This window comes from Synchiropus splendidus, chromosome 14 (genome assembly GCF_027744825.2).
Source record: "Synchiropus splendidus isolate RoL2022-P1 chromosome 14, RoL_Sspl_1.0, whole genome shotgun sequence".
Lineage (NCBI taxonomy): Eukaryota > Metazoa > Chordata > Actinopteri > Syngnathiformes > Callionymidae > Synchiropus > Synchiropus splendidus.
The window spans coordinates 1210064-1230192 of record NC_071347.1 but is presented as its reverse complement, the minus strand read 5'-3'; the positions used below and the strand labels follow the sequence as shown (position 1 = coordinate 1230192).

General features: G+C 39.7%; 1 protein-coding gene across 2 annotated transcripts in view; it reads right to left on the bottom strand.

Moving 5' to 3' along the window:
* The window catches only part of ppip5k1b (diphosphoinositol pentakisphosphate kinase 1b), a 70185-nt gene that overhangs the window by 10332 nt on the left and 39724 nt on the right, over positions 1 to 20129 (bottom strand). Inside the window, exons 15-26 of one of the 2 annotated variants that reach the window (XM_053885573.1) lie at positions 18780 to 18905; positions 14574 to 14674; positions 12216 to 12392; positions 11978 to 12119; positions 11214 to 11437; positions 10712 to 10839; positions 10534 to 10648; positions 10315 to 10422; positions 6791 to 6907; positions 5029 to 5169; positions 4865 to 4967; positions 3299 to 3448 (exon numbers count right to left, since the gene is read on the bottom strand). In XM_053885573.1, the coding sequence (XP_053741548.1) occupies positions 3299 to 3448; positions 4865 to 4967; positions 5029 to 5169; positions 6791 to 6907; positions 10315 to 10422; positions 10534 to 10648; positions 10712 to 10839; positions 11214 to 11437; positions 11978 to 12119; positions 12216 to 12392; positions 14574 to 14674; positions 18780 to 18905 (1632 nt within the window). Of the gene's footprint in view, positions 1 to 3298; positions 3449 to 4864; positions 4968 to 5028; positions 5170 to 6790; positions 6908 to 10314; positions 10423 to 10533; positions 10649 to 10711; positions 10840 to 11213; positions 11438 to 11977; positions 12120 to 12215; positions 12393 to 14573; positions 14696 to 18779; positions 18906 to 20129 lie in introns of both variants that reach the window. The other variant, XM_053885571.1, reaches the window with a different exon arrangement.

The following is a 20129-nucleotide window of genomic DNA, read 5'->3' as shown; positions in this document are numbered from 1 at the left end:
AAGCACTTTCCTAGTTGGTTGGATCCCCACTGACCATGGCAATAAAGTTGTTTCTGATTCTGATTTCTTTCCATGAAGAGTACCTCGCCTGCCAATCCAACTTTCCTGACTCATGCATACTGCAAGTTGAATGTTGAAGTCTCCCATTGTAATTGGGACAGATTCTCATTGTCAGATATTTTCATGAACAAAATCAGGAAGTGGGGGAGAGTGTTGTGGAATATGTAGCTGTCATGATGAAGCTGTCAGAACGTCATGATTTTGGCACTCATTTACAAGATGGAAAACATAATATGGAACATGAAAGAAAACATAACGTGCGCGGGCCAATCAGCTGACCCACTTTGTTATCGTGTATAACGCAGCGTCTGTATGCAGACGTGTCCCGTTAGCTACATTTACTGACTGTTTTTTCTTCATATTGAGGTGTAAAACCTTTCCTGTCTCTGCACTGGACCGTGGTGGAGTGTCACAGGGAGGTGCTCGCCCTCGACACCTCCGAGGCTGGAGCGCACGTTTTATGTCCTGTTATTATTATTATTATGATGAGGCGAGTCTCGGACAGAGCGTTACTTGGTTTATTACTTTGTCACAGCCAAACTGCACAGAACCACACATTCTGAGCTGGACACGCACCAGGCACCTCTTCACTTCTCGAGAGACAAAAAAACCACAAAAAAAAACAAAAAAATAAATAAATAAAAACTAATATATAGATAGTTAGTTTTGCAAAGATATACTGTCTATTATTTATATATTTATATTATTATATGTTGTTTATTTTTTACATTTTCATTTCCATTAACCAGTTTGTTCCAAGAACCCATGTTCACACAGACAAAATAGGGGGACTGGTCATGTCACCGCTGCAGTAGCACTGAAACACACAACACACTTATAGTAAAATGGTTAAATAACTCTTGAGATCGCTGTACTCTGTCTCTCCCTCATCAATCTAGGGATACTCTGATCAGGCTGATCACTGACGCCAATCACGTGGTTTGACTATCAATCAAAATGCTGTTACAATGAGTGCCAGTGGGTCTATGATATGGAAAAAAGGGAACCATAAAATCACCAACATTTAGACTGGTGCATCTCAAATCTTTTAAGTCACGCCTCCGCCTAGAGGAAGAAATGTGACGTGAGATTACGCTTTGCTGTAGTAACCTTTTGTTTACCTAGATTTCCGACAGGGAACAACGTTATGGAGCAATAACTTCTACTTAAATTATCATACTGAAGCCTTGTACATCCTTCTCCTGCCCGGTACTTTTTTTGTTACATGTTTGCAGACGTATCATCACAAGCTGTATAGAAGATCCGCACAGCTCACATTTGCTGCTGTTTGCTACAATGTGCGACTTGCCTGAGCAGTGAGATAGAAAGGGCACACAAAGCACACAGAGCTTCTACTGACAGCTGGCAACAGGTGAGTGTTGTTCGTGATCAACAAAGACAAGAGGTGATCAGTATATACCAATCACACATTTTTTCACGGAAATCAGCCGATCATGACCAGTCGATCTGGGCACCACTAGAGGAAACACCGGTATCACTTGCTCAACATCTGAACTCTAGTGAACTTCACCTGCATTTAGTCCAAAATATATCATCCTTTTCTAAGTGACTTGCCTCATTCTACAGATTACAATGTTCTTACACTTACTGTACTTTCATTCTACTTGGTTTCCTGCAAACATAATGTGCCTACCCCTGTCAACATCATGCCAGGTAACTCTCTACCCTTTCCAAGTCATGATCCCCACTTTCAATTTTGATTAAAATATGTTTTCACTGCCAGGTTGAGTGTCAGGAAGGCAGGAGGCCCAAAACCAACCTTACGCTAGCAAAACAATAAACATGCAACAGACATTAACAGAATTATAGATTACATTCAGTTAGTATTCCACACTGGTAGGGTTTGAAAGAAGAAGAGCAATCTAGATGAGGTGATAGACTGCATTCCCCACGGTGTGAAAATGATGGGAGATGGGAAAGTGTAGGGTAGTTATGGAGTCAATAACAGAAATGCTGTGGAGGATTAACATGGCACTGTTGAACATAAATTTCCTTGACAGAGGAGCACATAGTGACATAAAAGAGTAGGGGAAGCATTCACAGGTCGATTACATCATGTGCAGATGGACGAATCTCACAGAAGTCAGAGGAATAGTGTCGTTCCAACTGTCATGAGAAATCTGGTCAGAGACAACACATGCTCACACCCATGGTTTACTAGGTTGACACTGGACTTGTGCGTCCTACACTGACGACAAAGGCAGCCTTCAGCATTGCATGTTGACACCCTGGCAGCACGACACATGAAAAAAAGATGGAAGTTGGGGTTAGGAAAGCTATGGGATGCCGCTCCATTCATTCTGCGTTTAATAACGTGTCAATTGCTGTTTAAAGCCTGTCAAACGGCTGTGTGTTTTAGTCACTGTGACTGTCATTAGAGGAGGGCCACGTAAGGGGTTATAAATAGCAACTGACCTTTAGTGGCCATGTGTGCTGCTGCCCACGACTACGCATGATCCACACTGCCCCGCCTGGAACACTACATAGGAAGTAGAAACGTTATCATGCAATGCTGAAGGCTGCCTTTGTTGTGAGAATAGGACGCAAGAGTCTACTTTCCCAACGCCATTATATTACGCCAAGGGAATGAGGATGGGTTGCAGAATGGAATAGAATGCAAATTTTGAAAAATATTCTGGACCACCATTTGATAACTTCAAATGGGGAAACAAGGACAAGTCAAAAATGTAGAGCACTATTGACCTCAGTTTGAGACATGTTAGAAAGTAAGTAGATGGGATACATTGAGGACATCTTTATTTCAACTGCACACCGAGAACGTAGCAGTTCTTTGCTTTACTTACTGAAAAATAGCTGCTCAGACATTCAAAGGGTGAAATGAGAGAGTGAGAAAATTTGGATCCTGAGGGATCTTGAATCCATGTGTCTGGCTTGTTGTTCAAACTTTTGATCGAAAGTATTTTTTCCAGGCACTGTTGCAATGATACAAAACTTTCAGCGAGTACTGACTAGTCTTTAAAAGTCTCCTGAGTGGTCACACAAGTGTTACGCGACAGGTCATGGAAGTTTCGACTGAGACTAAAAGTGAAGCAACAATGACTTAAAAACATAGCGACGTCATGATGGTTCAGGGATTATCCATGAAAACAGATCCAAAATGGATATTTAGCTTCCCCAATGCATACGAAAGCCAGAAAAATATATAGAGAAGGGCAGAATGAAAAATGCACTGAAGAAGACACCTGTGTAAACATACCAAGCATGCCATTCTGGCATGGCAGACTGCCGGGTGACAGAGGTGGTTTTCGGTGCAGATGGTGGTGGGTGCGGACGTAATCACGCAGGTTGGGTGCACTACTGGATACCCCAAGGGCAGAGGCACTGAAGAGGCCCGAGCAGAGTGAGCCTGTGTGATAGAGAGCCAGTAGAGGGTGGGGAGTGTACGGGGTTGAGGGCGGGAGGGGTATTAGTTTTTCATGCCATGCTGCGTCAGTTAATAACAATCTCCATATTTGGTTGTCATTGGCACACTTATTTTAGTATGTTTCTGTGAGTAGGTGTGTCACCAACTGAATTGGAATGAAATGTTTGCTAATGATTACCAGGCAAATCAGCAACAGCGCAGTGGGAAGAAGCTGGAGGACCTTATTTAATAATAATACATTAAACTCAATAATTACATTAATTTATAAAGCGCTTCTGAATCTTTTTTTTTTTTTTTTTAAGATCCAAATCATACAAAGGAGTTTTTAGACGTGTTCAGAAATCTGAGCAAGCAACACAACATTTAAGTTCAGAGTTGCACAGTAATGATGATAAATAAACCTGTTACATGTTTTGTATATTATTCATTATTGATGGCATACACAACCCTTGTACATTTCCTAATTTACACCAGAGCAATCTGTCTGTTGATCTAACAGACAGAAAAGCGAGAGACATTAAACAGTAATTTCTCTGTTTAAATAACCAGTAGTTTAATACAAAACCAAGGAGAAATGCAGAGAACGGAAACACATGTGGCGGTAACATCACCAGTCCTCTTCTGTCCAAGTAAACATGGACTCTGTGGGGAAGATGGTTCATGGAGCAAAATGGTTCCTATAAAAAGTTCAAAAAGCTAAAAGGCTCCTACAATACAAAAGCAGCAAATTATGTTTCTGTTAACATTGTTTACACATATGCTAGTTTTCTACAAAAATGCATCCAGATGGAATAAAGAAAAAAATGGATAAATTACATAGGAAATCCAGTCAGCCAGTTATTGCTGTGTGACCAACAAAGAATCACCAATTAACTTGCTGCTTGCGCACAACAAAGTGAACAAACCAACCATTGCTCTGTTACTCTACGAGACGCAGAGAGCGGGTGTATGTATGAGTGTGGTAAAAACAGGTTCAGTTGCATCTCGGAGTTCTGCAATTCATGCTCTGACACAGCTGAGAATGTGAAAAAACATCATAGTACACAATTCAAAAACAGATATATAATATATTTAATTATTCATGAAATCTAAATTTCAATCATTATCATGATCATCTTATAAACATTGCAATTGTTACCAGAGCAGAGGAGGTGAAGAGGCAAAGATAGCTTGCTGACCCTATCCACACTTAGCTATAGAAGTTGGAGTTAGAGTCTGCTCCATTTGACCATGACCAAGAATTATGACGACAATACAGTAATGTAGTGAAAAATGTACATGAGAGGAGTGGTAATATTGGCTGACTATCTGTGAATGTGTTAGAGACCTGGTTTAGCTAGGATTCGCCATCAACAAAAATCTTTGCTCCCCAAAACATACCAAGGATTATGTACCCACCTTGGGGAGGTTTAATCTCAGGGGACTGGCGGGAGCAAGAACAGAAGAGTCGGTGGGAGGTGCTACCTTTAGTGGATTGGTTGGGAGAAGTTTCTAAGAGCACCTGAAAAGGAAACAGTGGTTTAACTCACTGGAGAGAAATTACTATAACATGTTAAGACTACCTCCATGGAGCCAGTCTTGCGGTTGCGGATCATTGGGGACCTTCTCTGGATGTAAATAGCCTCAGAGAGTGCAACAGCCTGGTCTGGCTGGTCATGGGAGAGGTCCTCAAGACTACCCTGATTGGGCTTCTTATCTTCATTCTGTGAGTGAAATGCTCAGTTAGTGCCAGCTGCAGTAACTAACCAGAACAATTGAGTCAAAAGCAAGGCGTTATTTCCTGACACCAACAATATAGAGATGACGTTTAAGGATGGCTACATATGCATTTTTGTATCTGAGTGCAGTAGAAGAAAATTTGCATTTGCTGTGTACAAAGTTGTCTCAATATTTTAATTTGGTTGTTTGTTGTGTACTTTTTCCCATTTAAAACCCATAAAAGCGCTCTCTTCATTCATATATACTGTAGTATGAACAATTTGGGTCACAGAAAATTTGAAATGGGCTACCATGCTCGGAAGCCATCAACAGAACTGGACATGTTTTGGAAGGCAGAATGGTCTAAAACACCACCATTTAAAGTCCAGACACATCCACATTGGAAGTATTTTTCCAAAAGGGGTCATTGACTAAATATTGGCCCAAACTTTTTCATATAAACCCAAATGTTTATAGCTTCTAAGTTATCACAAGTTTAAATCTGCAAAATGGCTGCTTTGGTCAAAATACTCAGCTAATAATGAATTAATTGAATGACATGTACTACATGCTCAAGACATACTGACACCGTTGATGTTCTGAGCCTGTGAGTCCCGTCCAGTTTCATTAAGTTGCCACTTGAGCCAAAGGAGAACAACTTACAGACCATGGTGGTTCAGCTTCTACTTTTGCCAAATGTCATTTTAAACTCTCTCCTAGTAACCTAGTAGTCTTATTCCTATTACTTGAGGCCAAAATTAGATCTTTTTACCTAAAACAGAGTTACAACACAAATTAATTCAATTACAGTGAGTGACAGTAAGACCTTGAAAAACATAGGTATGGCTGGGAGAGAAGCAGTAAACGTGCGCACATGGATAAAGTTTAGCCAAGGGGTTCCTCTCTGGTTCAGAGAATTAATGAGTGATCACCAAACTAAATATCTAACTAATGCTATGAAGCTTTGTTTATTCATTGGCTTTAACAATTTTATGAACTGGTATAGTGTTGAATCAGAGAACTCAAGTGAGAGTGGCGAGTAGTTAATTTTCAGACAGACAGAACTGGACACAAAGTGTGGTGGACTCATAGACTGTAAAGCTCTTGCATACGTTACAGACGTTTATGTTAAAGTCAAGAAACAAACCACAATGAGTGGCTTCTAATATTGACCTGGTAGAACAGCAATGGACAGTTGCTTTTAAAATAAGTTTTAAAGGAATGTTATTTTAAAAAATAATAATAAAATGCACATGCTTCTCTGACTATGAAACACCAACTACAGAACAACAGAAAGCGTGCCATCTGAACCATCAGGAACAAACCAGGGTTAAGTATCTTGCTCAGGGGCACAACAACACAAACACATCAGGAGCAGGGATCGAACCAGCCACCTCTAAATCACAGGCCAACCACTCGGCCATCAAAGCTATGTTGCCCTCGATGGAAGAAGATTTCTAGAAGGAATTATGTTAATATGCTACATGAGATCTAACATGTACTTATAATTTGTGGAATTTAATTGATCATAATCCCAATATTACAATGCTTATCATGATTGGCATGATGGATTCCATTGAGAAAAAGGGCAACAACTGACAGTCTGACAATACTATGTACACACACCTCTGAAGAGGCAGGACGAAATCCAAAGCCCAGAGGTTCATTTTTCTCATCATCGCAGCCTCTGACTCCAGGACTGAAGTGTAGTTCCACGTGAAAGCGCTCTTCTGAAGATGGGTCCTGCTCAATACACATAAGATCAAAGCAAAATAAGGTATTACCATATGAAAAAGAATCCTATCTCATCTCATCTCACATCTTTCTCATTTGTGTAATCAAACCACTGTATACTATACATTCTGGCTGTCTTTGGGCAAAGCTGATGTGAAGAATTATAATGCGCCTGTACACGCCACTGGCAAGAGGTCGGCAGGCAGGGGAATGGAAAGCGATGACGAGTTAAATGCAGAAGCATTTGTTGTCTAGCTAACATCAACCGATCATTTATGGATGTAAATTTAACGACACTCAGTGGCTGAGAGCAGACTGTTAGTTGAGAGTTGCTCCAAGACTGCGTGTTTTGCCACTTCACCAGTGGTTTCCACAGGTCAATACAACATAATGAAAAACAGGTACACACGGTCAACAGTGTTGAAAGCCCTCTGCCAATGAAAAAAAAACCACAATGGTGACAGAAATAACTTGGATCTGACAGTATATAAATAATAATTACAATAATAAAAATACATACCCTGGACATAACCTGTTTGGTATGTACCCCCCTAAATATAGACCCGAAGAAGGCAAGCAGAGGGTCGTCTCAGAATATTAGATTAGATTAATACATCACTCACATGCATATGCATAAACAGAAAGGGCTATAAGACCAGGCTGCTTGAGGACGCTATGACTACAATTGCAGCTATTATTCAGAAATTTAAGATGCATGGGTGTTAAGCAAACCTGGAGGAAAAATGATGACAAATTGAAGAGACGGATAATAAGAATGGTAACAATAGAGTCCAGACCAACCATCTACGAAATTAATAGTGACAAGGGACATCTGTGTCAGCTCGCACATCCATCGTCTGTTGAAATAAACGATTCATAAAAAAGTCAGACTGCAACTTGTCAAACTTCATGTTGACAAGCCAAAGATCATCTGGCACACAGCATTTTGAAAGACCTGTGAAGAGGCAGGATATATAATGACGGGAAGAAACAAGTGGCGACAAGAAAGAAATAACTGGATTATTCTCTTCCCTGCAAAGCTAAGAGGTAAATTCCAAGATGGTTAAGTGATAATCTATCGAAACCCAGAAGCAGCATTTCAGACCCACTGCTGCATTACGAAAGGAAGATGGACAAGAATGAGGAGGAATGACTGAGAGTTACATGCTAACTAATGTACAAATTGATTGATGATTCACTGGTATTTCCTGAAGCTGAAATCTTGGAAAAGAAAGACTTTAAAAAGAGGCAGACATTGTATGATTTATTCTTCCCTCTGGTCCACATCAATCCCCTAAACCAGGGGTTCTTAACCTTTTTGATCTTGCGGCCTACCTTTCACAGAACAAATGGGCTCAGGGCCCATTCAATGGAACTGAGTTATTACTCGATTTCATTTATGATCAACAACCATCTTTAATCTACTGACACGTAAACAAACAAAAACCTTGTGAAATGGCATGAAACCATGTGATCATCGCAACATATTTATTTGTCACTGAAAAGTCCAACCAGCAGCAGAACCAAGTGCAAGTCATATTCATCAAATTTACTAAAGAAAAAAAAATACACTTGATGCAAACTGTTGAGAAAATTGGAAAAACTGAATACAATTGGGAATAAAATAAATACAATAAAACCATGTCTAAATATCATAAAATAAAAACAATATATTTCATGTTAACTCCAAAGTAGATATATGTAAAGTATATGTAAAGTATGGCCATAAAATGGTCTAATTAATTTTCATACAATCACAATATTTATTAGGATACTAAAATAAATAATGAAGCTTTCAAACCTTAAACAAATTGTCCTAGTATTTAAAGAATTGGGTTCGTCTTGGAAAGAAATAAATGCAAAAGTCCAATGTTCAATGAAATGTAAAAAATAGACAATGGATGGCAACTAGTCAGAAGTTCGGAGCACCATTTACATGTGTCTCGATCATCGTTGCTGCTGCGTCTGGGTGCATCAATAATATATAACAACAAAACAGTACGTGGTATACACACATATACTGAAACTGACACATTGTCAGACTCAAGGTTGATAACGTCAATTACATGTGCACAAGACAGATAGTTCTTCTCACTTTTCGTCAGGCCACGACTAGCATAAGCTACTACACTAGTGACACCATCTTGGACCTGATAAAGTGCTGCACCTAAACCTGTGGCACTAGAATCAGTGTGAAACAAATATGGAAGCTGCCAGTTTGCGCAACAGGAGCTGTGGTTAGTTGTCCAATGACAGAGATGACCACATCTCACCAACCGACGATGAGTCCCCTTTCAATGAATAATTTCACAGTCTGACACTCCGGGCATGATCCTCACAAATCTCTAATAATACCCATCAAAACCGAGGAATGAACAAAGCTCTTTTAGCAATGAAGTGACAGAGGAACTTGCTCTGTAATGCTCTACACGAGAGCATCATAGAGCGAGGTGATGCTTCTGAATAGGTGAGTCCTCTGGTCGTGGTGAGAAAACGTAGAGGAAAAACTTTATTCCAAAGCACTTTCCTAGTTGGTGGGATCTCCATTGACCACAGCAATAAATTTGAATCTGATTCTGATTCTGACAAGCAAATAGATGTTTCTAATGCTTTAACAGAGTCTGACAAAAAGATATATGAACTGATCACTGAGAAAGTTGCCACCCAACAGGCAAAGAGCAAGCAATATACAGATGCAAAAGACAAGTTGTCAGACCGTCAAAAGTTATTGTCGGTGCTTGTGTTAGGGTGAAGAAACCTTTCCATGTGAAAAAGGGAAAGAGACAGTACAGTGAACTTGTTTTGGTTGAACAACAGACAGGAGCAAGCTCATTCGTTTTGAGTGATGGATCAAGATGAATGCAGCACGTCTTTCACTCTGCTGAGAGAAATCAGCAGGAATAATGAGAAGAGATGATGAAGAAGAAAATATCAGGCCTCCTGAACCAGTGGTCCAAAGAACAAGACAACCACCTGCTTGGACAAAAGATTTTGTCATGAAGGATATGAAGAGATAGTTAGGCAGAAAGTGTGATGAGTAAAAGAAGTTAAATCTCACATCACATCACCTCACATGTAGCCTGGTCAGTGAATCATCTTTACTGTTTATCTTTTCTGCTCACGCTGTCTGTTTGCAATTGCAGTTACAGACTGGATCTTTTCGGGTAACAGAGGAGATGTGTTCTGGTATGAATATTGCGTGTGACCGATGGATGTCGCCAGTGAGTTGAGTTACGGAACAGAAGAAAAAGAAAAGAGAAGAAGAGTAGTAATCCCGAGAGTTGACGTGTGAATAATATACAGTATATGGGAAGTTAAAGGAAAATAAATAAGAATCCGGACCCCATGTCACCTGACTACCTCCACCAACACCACATTTCCTACACCTTATTTTAAGGAATGAAATTCAGACATACCTTATTATTGTCCTCATACAGCATAATGACGATCTGGGTCATGTAGTTCAGCTCGGACACAGCCCCGAGGTAGTCCATCGCCTGTTTCCACTGTTGGTCCTTCAATTCCTAACAGATGAGGAGAACTACAGCTAAAACCTAATAGTACAGTACAACATCCAGCACACATAATAAACAGGAAACAGAATAATAAATGAAGTGATTATGAAAAGAACCCACATCAAGCAGACCACCATAGCGGAAAACGCTGAGCAAAGAGTGGACGTGACTTTCACTGGTGAAGTAGAGACGAGTCCGTACGTGGCGACCTGGTGACATGACACCCCGAGAATACCTGTAGCAGGCAACAACATTATATCGATGACTCAGTTGGAGTACAATATTTTGATGCCCTCACAGCGGGTGCAGCTTGTTGACCGCTTCATCCTCATGAGTTCTTTGCAAGTCAAGCTGGATCTTGTTCATCAAGGGGACACAATAGGCCTGGGCGATGTCCAGCTTCTCTGCCTTGCTGATGCCATATTCCTATATTAACCCAACCAACACAGGGATGTTTAGAATAAAGGCAAAATGATCAGAGGACTGTATGTCAGTAAAATTATAACTGCACACGAGTCTTGGACAGTTGGTCGATGTAAGGTGAAGATATGCATATCATTCTAGACTGTAAGTGATTACCAACTGTATATGCACGTATATTGACTTAAAACTAGCATTTCAAATGATGAATAGCTGAAATGCATGTTGCATTACATTGGTGAGGAAAGTAAGAAAGTACACTGAAAAGGCAATTACAATTATTATTACAATTAAACTGTGAGAATTAAATAAACATTTATGACACACAGTCAATGCAGAACTTCACAAAGTCCACTGGTTATCATGACTAAAGCGGTTACTTGTGGAATGATGATGTCGGCCAGAGCGCGGGACATCCTGAACAGCTCTAGAGTCTCCTGCAGCTCCAGTGAGGCGTTGTGCTGAATATCATATTTGACACAGTCATAGATGTCAGGAATCTTGCTGATGTCATAGCGCCCGCTCTTCATACGAAAATCTCTCTCCAGTTTGGACCAGCGCTGCAGCATTAGCTGTAAGGTCTCATTGTGGTAAAGCTGCAGATCTGAAGGAAAAATAATTAATTAATTTCATTCTGAATAAACACATTCATAACTGCTCAACAATGATGTGCTTTTTTCTGAGAGGGGGAAAGAGCCCTGAAACAGCAAAAGCCTAATACGTCAACACGTAATGAAAATGACTACATCACTCAGGAAGCAGAAGTCCATTGAACAATAGTCAATATTTTATGCGTTGGTTTGGCTTGTAGTGGACAGTCACATCCAGACAGGTCAATTCAATATTTTCATTCATTACGTGCTCCTGCATGTCTTCAGCCAGGCATCAAAGTAGAAGGTTTTAGCTTCCAAAATGCAGTGAGAACGTTATTAAATCAGTCAAAAATAACAGAAATATCCGGCTGATCCACTTTACATGGACTACTGTGGTGAGAGTGGGGCAAGCGAGCCACACTACAGCAAAAATGTAAGTTTCAATTGCATCATCGGTATCATTTGGGGATAGGGATCCATCACTACACTACGAACCTACCAGGACCCTTCAGTGGGAACACGGCATTGGTAGTCATGTGGCTTGATACTACCTGATGATTTGGCATCCTCCAATTTCTTTCGTATCTGAGTGGTCAGGCTCTGGATGAGGTTGTAAACCTTGTCACAAGTTTTCACTGGGTTCTGTACAATATTCATAGAGTTGACCAGTGAAGAGCTGCCAGTGGGGGCCAACTGGAATAAGGTACAAGAGAGAACTGACATTCTGCTTCAGTCACATAGATGATCAGCAGTCAGTCATCAAATCAAATTTATCATGCGATAGACTACCCTCTCAAAGTCCTGTTGGTTGAAGTCTCCGTCCTTCTGCATGATCTCATGCAGGCGTGCCTTCACCTTCTGCTGGCAATCTGTCAGGGAGTCATTGTCCAGCATGCCATTCATGTTGGCACTCTTCACCATCTGGACCAGGATAGGGGTCAGTTCACCTTCTAAAGCCAGAAGACCCTGCAGAGGAGGAGCTTGATGCTTAGTGATCGGCCAAACAATATATATGCATTAGTGACGGCACTAGAAAATTACTGAATGTGAGAAACTTTGCTGCTACTGCGTCTACACAGCGGCAATGCTGCTCATCCCCATGGGTAAAAATGGGTGACATCCGTGTAGTAACTATGCCTGGTCTTGAGTGGTGGTGAATCCACCTAAGAACAGTACACTGCACATGTGGCAGGTGTTTGTATCAAAATAAACACAATCAAAATTATTATTGTATCAAAATAAACACAATTTTAAGAAAGACCCCGCCCCGCGGCTACCTGACAGAACGAAAACAACCAATTAGCTGGAGCATCAACACTGTATTTCAGTACAATTTTATTTGTTTATTTCTTGAGCATGAGGGTGAATGCTGTAATCAGCACATGAGGATCAGTGCCAAGTCGACATGCACAGACTCTGGGACAAGTAATTAATGTTTAATTAATCTTCAGCAATCTATGACAAGACTAGATAATTGTTTATCTTCTTCTTCTTTTGCCCTTTCATATTGGAGGCACTGAAAATAATTGTAAATTCAGTGGGAAGATGCCACTTTTGGGAGATGGCTCTGCCTGGTAGAGACCCTAAAGTCTTTTAGGACAAATGTTTAATAATATTTCATTAAAAAATAAAGAAAGTGTATGCACTTGCAGGTGGTGATTCATGTTCCTGAATTTGCCATCCTCTTGTGTCTGTGTATTTTATTGTCGTCGACAAATCAGGATAAGGGTTGACTGCAGAACCTCGACTCAACACACGCAACCTCCTGTTTTGAAAGAGTTATGTGAACAAATGTAAAATCACATTCCTCTTTTGCTTTATTTCAGGACCAAAACAGCTTAGATATGTTTACATTTTATTTGTCAGATATTTTCACTATTCTTCAGAAGTTTGAACATGCTTTGTATATGCTGTCTCAGCCACCAAAGTGTAGCCTCCTTTCCTAAACATGCTGCAGAGGGACAAAATAATGAAGAAAAACAATAAAGAATACTTACTACATTTACAAATAAACATATGTTTTGTATTTTTACGGAAAGTATGTCATTGTGACGTGGTCATTTACAAGTAGCCTGCAAGCTGAAAATGTGTTTGCCCGTGTATTACAGTATCCACATACAGTGGGCGGACTGGTCATCCTGGTTGTACAAGACTGTCAGCTCTGCTGAGGATCATTGAAGATGATTTTGAACCACCTCATGAGCAGCAACATATAATGCCAACCAGGAAAGTACAAAAAATACTATTGTATGTTTTCATGTTTAAAGAGTAACCTACAGTGTTAGCATGTGAAATGTCATGTTAATATATACTGGACTTTGGAAGAATGAAGTTGAGTGATTGACTTTTAAAAATATGTGGTCTACACAAAATTCTTTGTTTCCGATTCGTTTAACCAACAGATCTCATTAAGTCACTAGTTAGATATTGCACTGCACTGGATAAGAAAAGGCACTGACGGACTTCTTGGAGCGACTGTTGAACTCTGGCTAAATATTGTTTTGAAATACGCTGAAGTGTCATATTATCAATGAGGAAGAGGAACATGTGTTTGCATTTTCTCAAGAGCCAAAGAAAGCTCAGTGGATTAATTTTGCTTTTGAGGACAGCAATTTCTGTGCCATCTAGAAAAGACCATCAACAATATCCAGAACATAATATGAACAATTTGGATGCCAGTACTGAGTCTGGTGAGTGTACTAACCTGTACACTCAAGGGAGGTTGTGACATAATGCACGAATCTCCCTTGTGCATTGCATCTTCTTGTCCTGCTCATCAGCTAGATTCTTTATACTTGTCACAGTCTCAACTTGTTTTTGGAGCTGGTCCCTCAGAATTTCTTTTTCTATATATTTGTTTAGCAATTATCAGCTTCACTGAGAGTGACTCGGACAGACAAGGTCAAGTACAGAAATTGGTAGACAGAAGTTTGGAAGGCCAGGTGGTTTGAAAATGTGCAGAGGAGAGACAGGGAACATGGTTGACAAAGGATGTTAGGAATCGAAGTACCAGGCAAAAGAAGGAGAGGAAGAGAACCAGAGAATAGCAGGGACTTAGAAGGATGCACAAGATAGGTTTAGGTGGAAGAGACTGATGTGCTTTGACAACTAGTGACAGGAAATACAGAAAAAAAGAAGCACAGATACCTTTGCGAAAGCTGCTGCAGTCATCTGCACTCGCCCTTCATCCGAGGCATAGATCTTCAAGTCATGGCGATAGGTGCTGTGAAGACGGAGAAGTCCGCATCCTGGAAAGCCAGCATAGTCACCTGGAGAATGATGAATTAAGATGACTCCTCTGAGTAAATAGGATTAATACATTTCGTTCGGTTAAGGGGGTTGAATAAAAGTATTTAATTTTACACCAACATACCAAATAATACCATCAGAAATTACCCATTCAAGTGAAAATCAATTTTAGTTTCAATTAATTTCACTGAATCAAAGTACAAAGTAGAATATGCGAATCAAAGGGTGTCATGGTTCAACGTTTTCATTGATGACAGATCAAATCACAATGCTGTTTCATGCAGGTTTCAATCACACACAAGAATCAGGACTACCTAGTTACGCAATGCTCAACGCATCTATTAGTGACAGAATGACTGATTGTGAACATACTGGATGAAAATGAACAGCACAAACAGTAGCGTATTGGTAGGTCAAGAAAAATTAAATGAAAATGATGATATGAATGAGAAGATGAGAGAACATTAGTGGACAGTGCAACGCAGCCATTCAAGAAAACTCAGCTCTTACCAAATTGAAAAGGGGGACTCATGGCCAAGGGGCCGGCAGTTACCGGTTACACAGCATGAGAACAAGTAAGAAAAAAAGAGGAGAGTTAATGGACAATGCTGAGGAGACTGAAATGGAAACAATGGACTTGATGAAAAAAGTACTGCGACAATACAAGCAACAAAAATGTTTCAGCTTGCTGGAGAGTCACATGCACTATGTATTAATGAGAACAGATGTCAGTAATGTGATATGAAGAGCCTAGGTTTGCTTGTGTTACATGCACAGTTGTCAAAGGGGACCTGCACTACCAAAATGAAGTCAATTTCATATTTTATACAAATTTCAATACAGTGTCAATCATTTCCAACCATTTTCATGCAATGACCTACGTTTCTACTACTAATGTCTAAGCGAATTAAAAACAAAGAGACAGAACTCAATCCATCTGTTTACATTTGCCAAAATGCCAAAAAGAAATTCGTCTGAATATGTTCAGACGGGACAAAGCTCATATACAGGACCAATCTTTTAGAGAGCTTCATGATTAAGGATTGAGTGGTTCCCCAGGAAATCTGCAAAGTACCTTGTCATGCCATTTAAACAGATTGCTCTGAAATTGTGGCTGCATTGACTTCTGTGATGCATAGCAACCCGGGATGATATGCCTAGGTCCTGATTGGCTTTTCCCACGCTGTGGGAACTGGATTAAATAACCAATCTCAAACAACGTTCCCCACAGTTATACACCACGATCATTGATTACAAAAATGGTGTTATTCCAGTATTTACAATCCTCCAGAGCTAACAGCGCTAACATGTTCACACAAGCTAGCCAAATATCTTGTACCCAGCATAAAACTCAGACAAATGAGGATTCTGTCCCCAAGTAAAAGTTTGTATTAAACATGTGCTTTTGTCTGGCGGCTTTGTTGAACAGGACATGTTATTGAGCCAGGCTCACTGTCTGTTTACCCGAGATGTTGTGTCTTGTGGAAAACAAATAAATGAATTGATTCTGGCGATAATTGTCAATATCTAATATTGTCACAAAAATAATGGCAATATATGCTATAATTTATTTTCCCACTTGTTTAGGAAGACACAGGCGCAGCATTCTGCAGAGGTGCAGTCGTGGAAACCAAATGTAATCCACTGAGCTTTTGTTGTAGGGTCTACCTATCACTCACAGTGAAAATACTTCTTTTTCTATTCACCAATTCCAACTTTCCTGTTTCAAAAGTTTAGGTCTTCCTCTACATGACACAGTTAGTCGCACATCATGATGAGGCTCCATTTATCAATTTCTCCCTGTCGGGAAGTCTTGTAAATGGTTGTAAAAACAACGTTTCAGCACCAGCAAAATGAAGGCTTATGCACATATTAAATTTAGAATTTTATATATTTATACAGAAAGATCAGATTAATATCTGCAGGACAGGGGACCTTTAAAGGCAAAAGATATGTTGGCAAAAGGATAAGCAAGAGTGTTTTTATGTAGACATGATATTGTTATTTTAAAAACTACATTGGTTTTAACACTATAGTACAGTATATATGCAAGCGACATTTCATCTTGCTAACACTGTAGTAATCTACAGTGTTAGCAAAATGTGGAAAAGCATAACAGGCCCCATTGAGACTCGCACAGTAATCCCATAAATTGAAGGAATTGTATGACTTGGGGTGAAAAAAAGTGATTGTATGTCACTTTCAGGATGAAAAAAAAATGTTACAATTTACATAATGGTCTCATCTCTGCTGCATGATAGAAGATGTTAAGAATGTTCACAATCAGCAATGACAAGCTGTAACACAATTTTAATTTAAGTATTATATTCGATTTGAGACAGTTGAGTTACTTATAGAGTAACATTTTGTGGGATGGGTTTAGGGTTAGGTTGTGGTTAGGGGTTCTAGAATCATCAAAACTAGACTCAAAGTCCATGACTAGACACTTACTATACAGTATAGTCTTGTATACCGTATACCGTATATGTAATTATGAGTACTCATTACATCTTCTAGAAATCCTAGCGGCTGCATTCTAATGTCTTACGACTGTACTAGTAATGCATTATAGATGAGAGCTTAAAGTAAAGTGTTGACAATAAGTTTTATTTCATTAAGGTCTGCCAAAAGTCACTATTGGTCAGCAGATTATGCACTTGCTTCATCACTATTGGCCCTTTTCCATCAAAGGTTCTAGAACCTGTCCTGGCCTGGTCCTTTCCTTATTTATTTAGGTAAAATCAATACTCCATTATTTTTAGTGGGTGATCACTTCTGATGTTTAAATCTTAAAGCTAGTGTCTTACATAACAATGACTTGCGTTAACAAGGTCTGACATTGGCAGGTGCCCTTTACATGCAAAACAACCATTCAGCTGCATTGCAATCACCCGTCAACCTTTTCTTTCTCTGCTATGTTCATTTCATTGTTTTTCTTCACCACAGCCAGACAACCTGGTCATGTAAGATTAGATGTACTGATTAGTCGTACAGAAATACAAACAATTACATCTTTTCTATCACCTCTTTATTTTCAGTATTGAACAGCAGCAAAACAAACCAAGTCACATTCATAAGACATACATAGAACTCAAGTAAGAGCAAATGACCATACAATAAAGACTTTTAAAGCATATTAAAAACAATTGTTTAGAAACAAATCACTGACTAGAATTTTACAAATGCAGTAACTGGACTTTTTTTTTTGTAATATTTTGCCAATAATAACAAATTAAGAGTAGTCACAACAATATACAGTACACAACATTCCTCAACAGACGGTGAGGATGGAATTATCGCACATAACCTTTAAAATAAACACATGTTCGATCTTCACAGGACACACAGGCTGCCGCAGTCACAGCCTCGGAATAACCACGTCGTTGTTGTAATACACTGGACAATACCGCAAAATCTAGAAAAAAAAAAAAACACAAACAGAATGAACTATTCTCTGATTTCAGTTTGTGATGAAAATAGATCTGTTAGCTCACCCCGGAGCTAGCTAAACTGAGCTGGCTAAATAGAGGCATTTTGGAAAAACACATGTTCACAAATTAATAATCAAAGGTCAGCACTCACCGTCGACGAGTTCATGCCTCTCTCTTTGGCGATCAGCTGACTGGAACTGAGAAACTGGCTTCACTTTCAGGTCACATCGTCCACCTGGCATTGGATAATATCATCCGCCGGTATGGTCGCAAATGTGAGCACCTCATCGCTTGTCCACAGAATAGTCAAAGCCTTTTTACAAATCCATTTTTCACCATAGGTGAGTTGCTTCCTCGCTGGAAGAGCTGTGTGAGAGTCATGTTTACGTTTAAGCCCAGCGCACTTACCACATGGCTGGCTCTTTTGGTCAAAAGGCCTGCATTGTTGAACCAGGCTGGAGGAGGTTCGGAAAAACAGAGCTATTGTCCCCGCTCTAACCGGAATGGCTGAAGACAAAGCGCTTCCATTGACACCCCAGTTCTACCCCGGTTGACACGGTACAGTAGACTCGCAGCATAAGACAAAAATGACATAGAGAGACCCTGTCCTTCACCGAACATAGTTTTGGGCTCACCAAAGTGTATGCCTATGTGTGTGGCTGCTAGAACACACCTTGGCCTCCCGGATACATGCAGCGAAAAGCTCTGCCCAGCTCTTCTGCTTGGACTCGACCAGCAGGTGTTAGCTCACCACCCCATTTCAGAACAAGCAGTAAAGATGGACCTTCCCTCCTCGAGTCTAGAAAAACAAAAACTGTATTACGGTATGTAGACAAAATCATAGATGCAATTGCCATCGAAAGACCTCACTGAACCTGATGAGCCATGTGGCTACAGGCTGCATTCGTTTATATTATAGGAGGGCAAAGATTCAGTTCATGAGATGAGACAGACTCTCAGCTTTGATTCTATTATGGTAATGGACAGCTTATGTGCTTCTGCTGACTTTTTTTATATAAATAAACTGCCTGGCCAAAAAAACAAGTCGCCACCTACATATAACTAAGCAAATAGGTATGGGTTGCTGCAGTTGGTCAGGTCTAGGCTCAGCAACATTATGTGCTCAAAGAATGAGGTCAGCTGACTACCACAATATACTGAATGACCAGGTTATTCCATCAATGGATTTATTTCTTCCCTGATGGCACGGGCACATTCCAAGATGACAATGCCAGGATTCATCGGGCTCAAATTGTGAAAGACTGGTTCAGGAAGCACGAGACATAATTTTCACAGATGGCTTGGCCACCACATAGTCCAGACCTTAACCCCATTGAGAATCTTTGGGATGTGCTGGAGAAGGCGTTGTGCAGCGGTCAGACTCTACCATCATCAATGCAAGATCTTGGTGAAAAATAAATGCAAAACTGTATGTAAATAAATCTTGTGACATTGCAGAAGTTTATCAAAACAATCAAAGCTAAAGGCAGTCCAACGAAATATTAGATTGTATGACCCTTTTTTTTTGGTGGGGACTTTTTTTTTTGGCCTGGCAGTGTATTTTCTTAAAACCAACTCCTTTCCCCAAAAAACTTTTTTATTCATTAGATTAATTGTTTAGCAGATAGTTCTACTCAGCATTATTCACATTATTTATTTCCATTTGTATCTCAGAAAAACACCTGTAGTTTGGGCCACAACAGCTGGGGTTACACAATTACCCTTACAGACTATAAATATTTTGATCACAAGATCACATTTGTTAATGACATTTAAACAGGGGCAAATACGTTTTTACTATACAATTTGAATTTTAGACTAGACTAGTTTTGACACCTTGGCTGATTGCAAATTTCTGACCGATCACATATTTTTGAAAAGCTAGACCTGCCAATACAGAAATATTATCGTTTTCTTTCTTTATTAAAATATATTACTAACAGCACATACCTACAACATTAAAAGCTTCAAAAACTGCTTCAATGAAAAACTGCGAACATGACACTATAATTGCAGCTAAAAT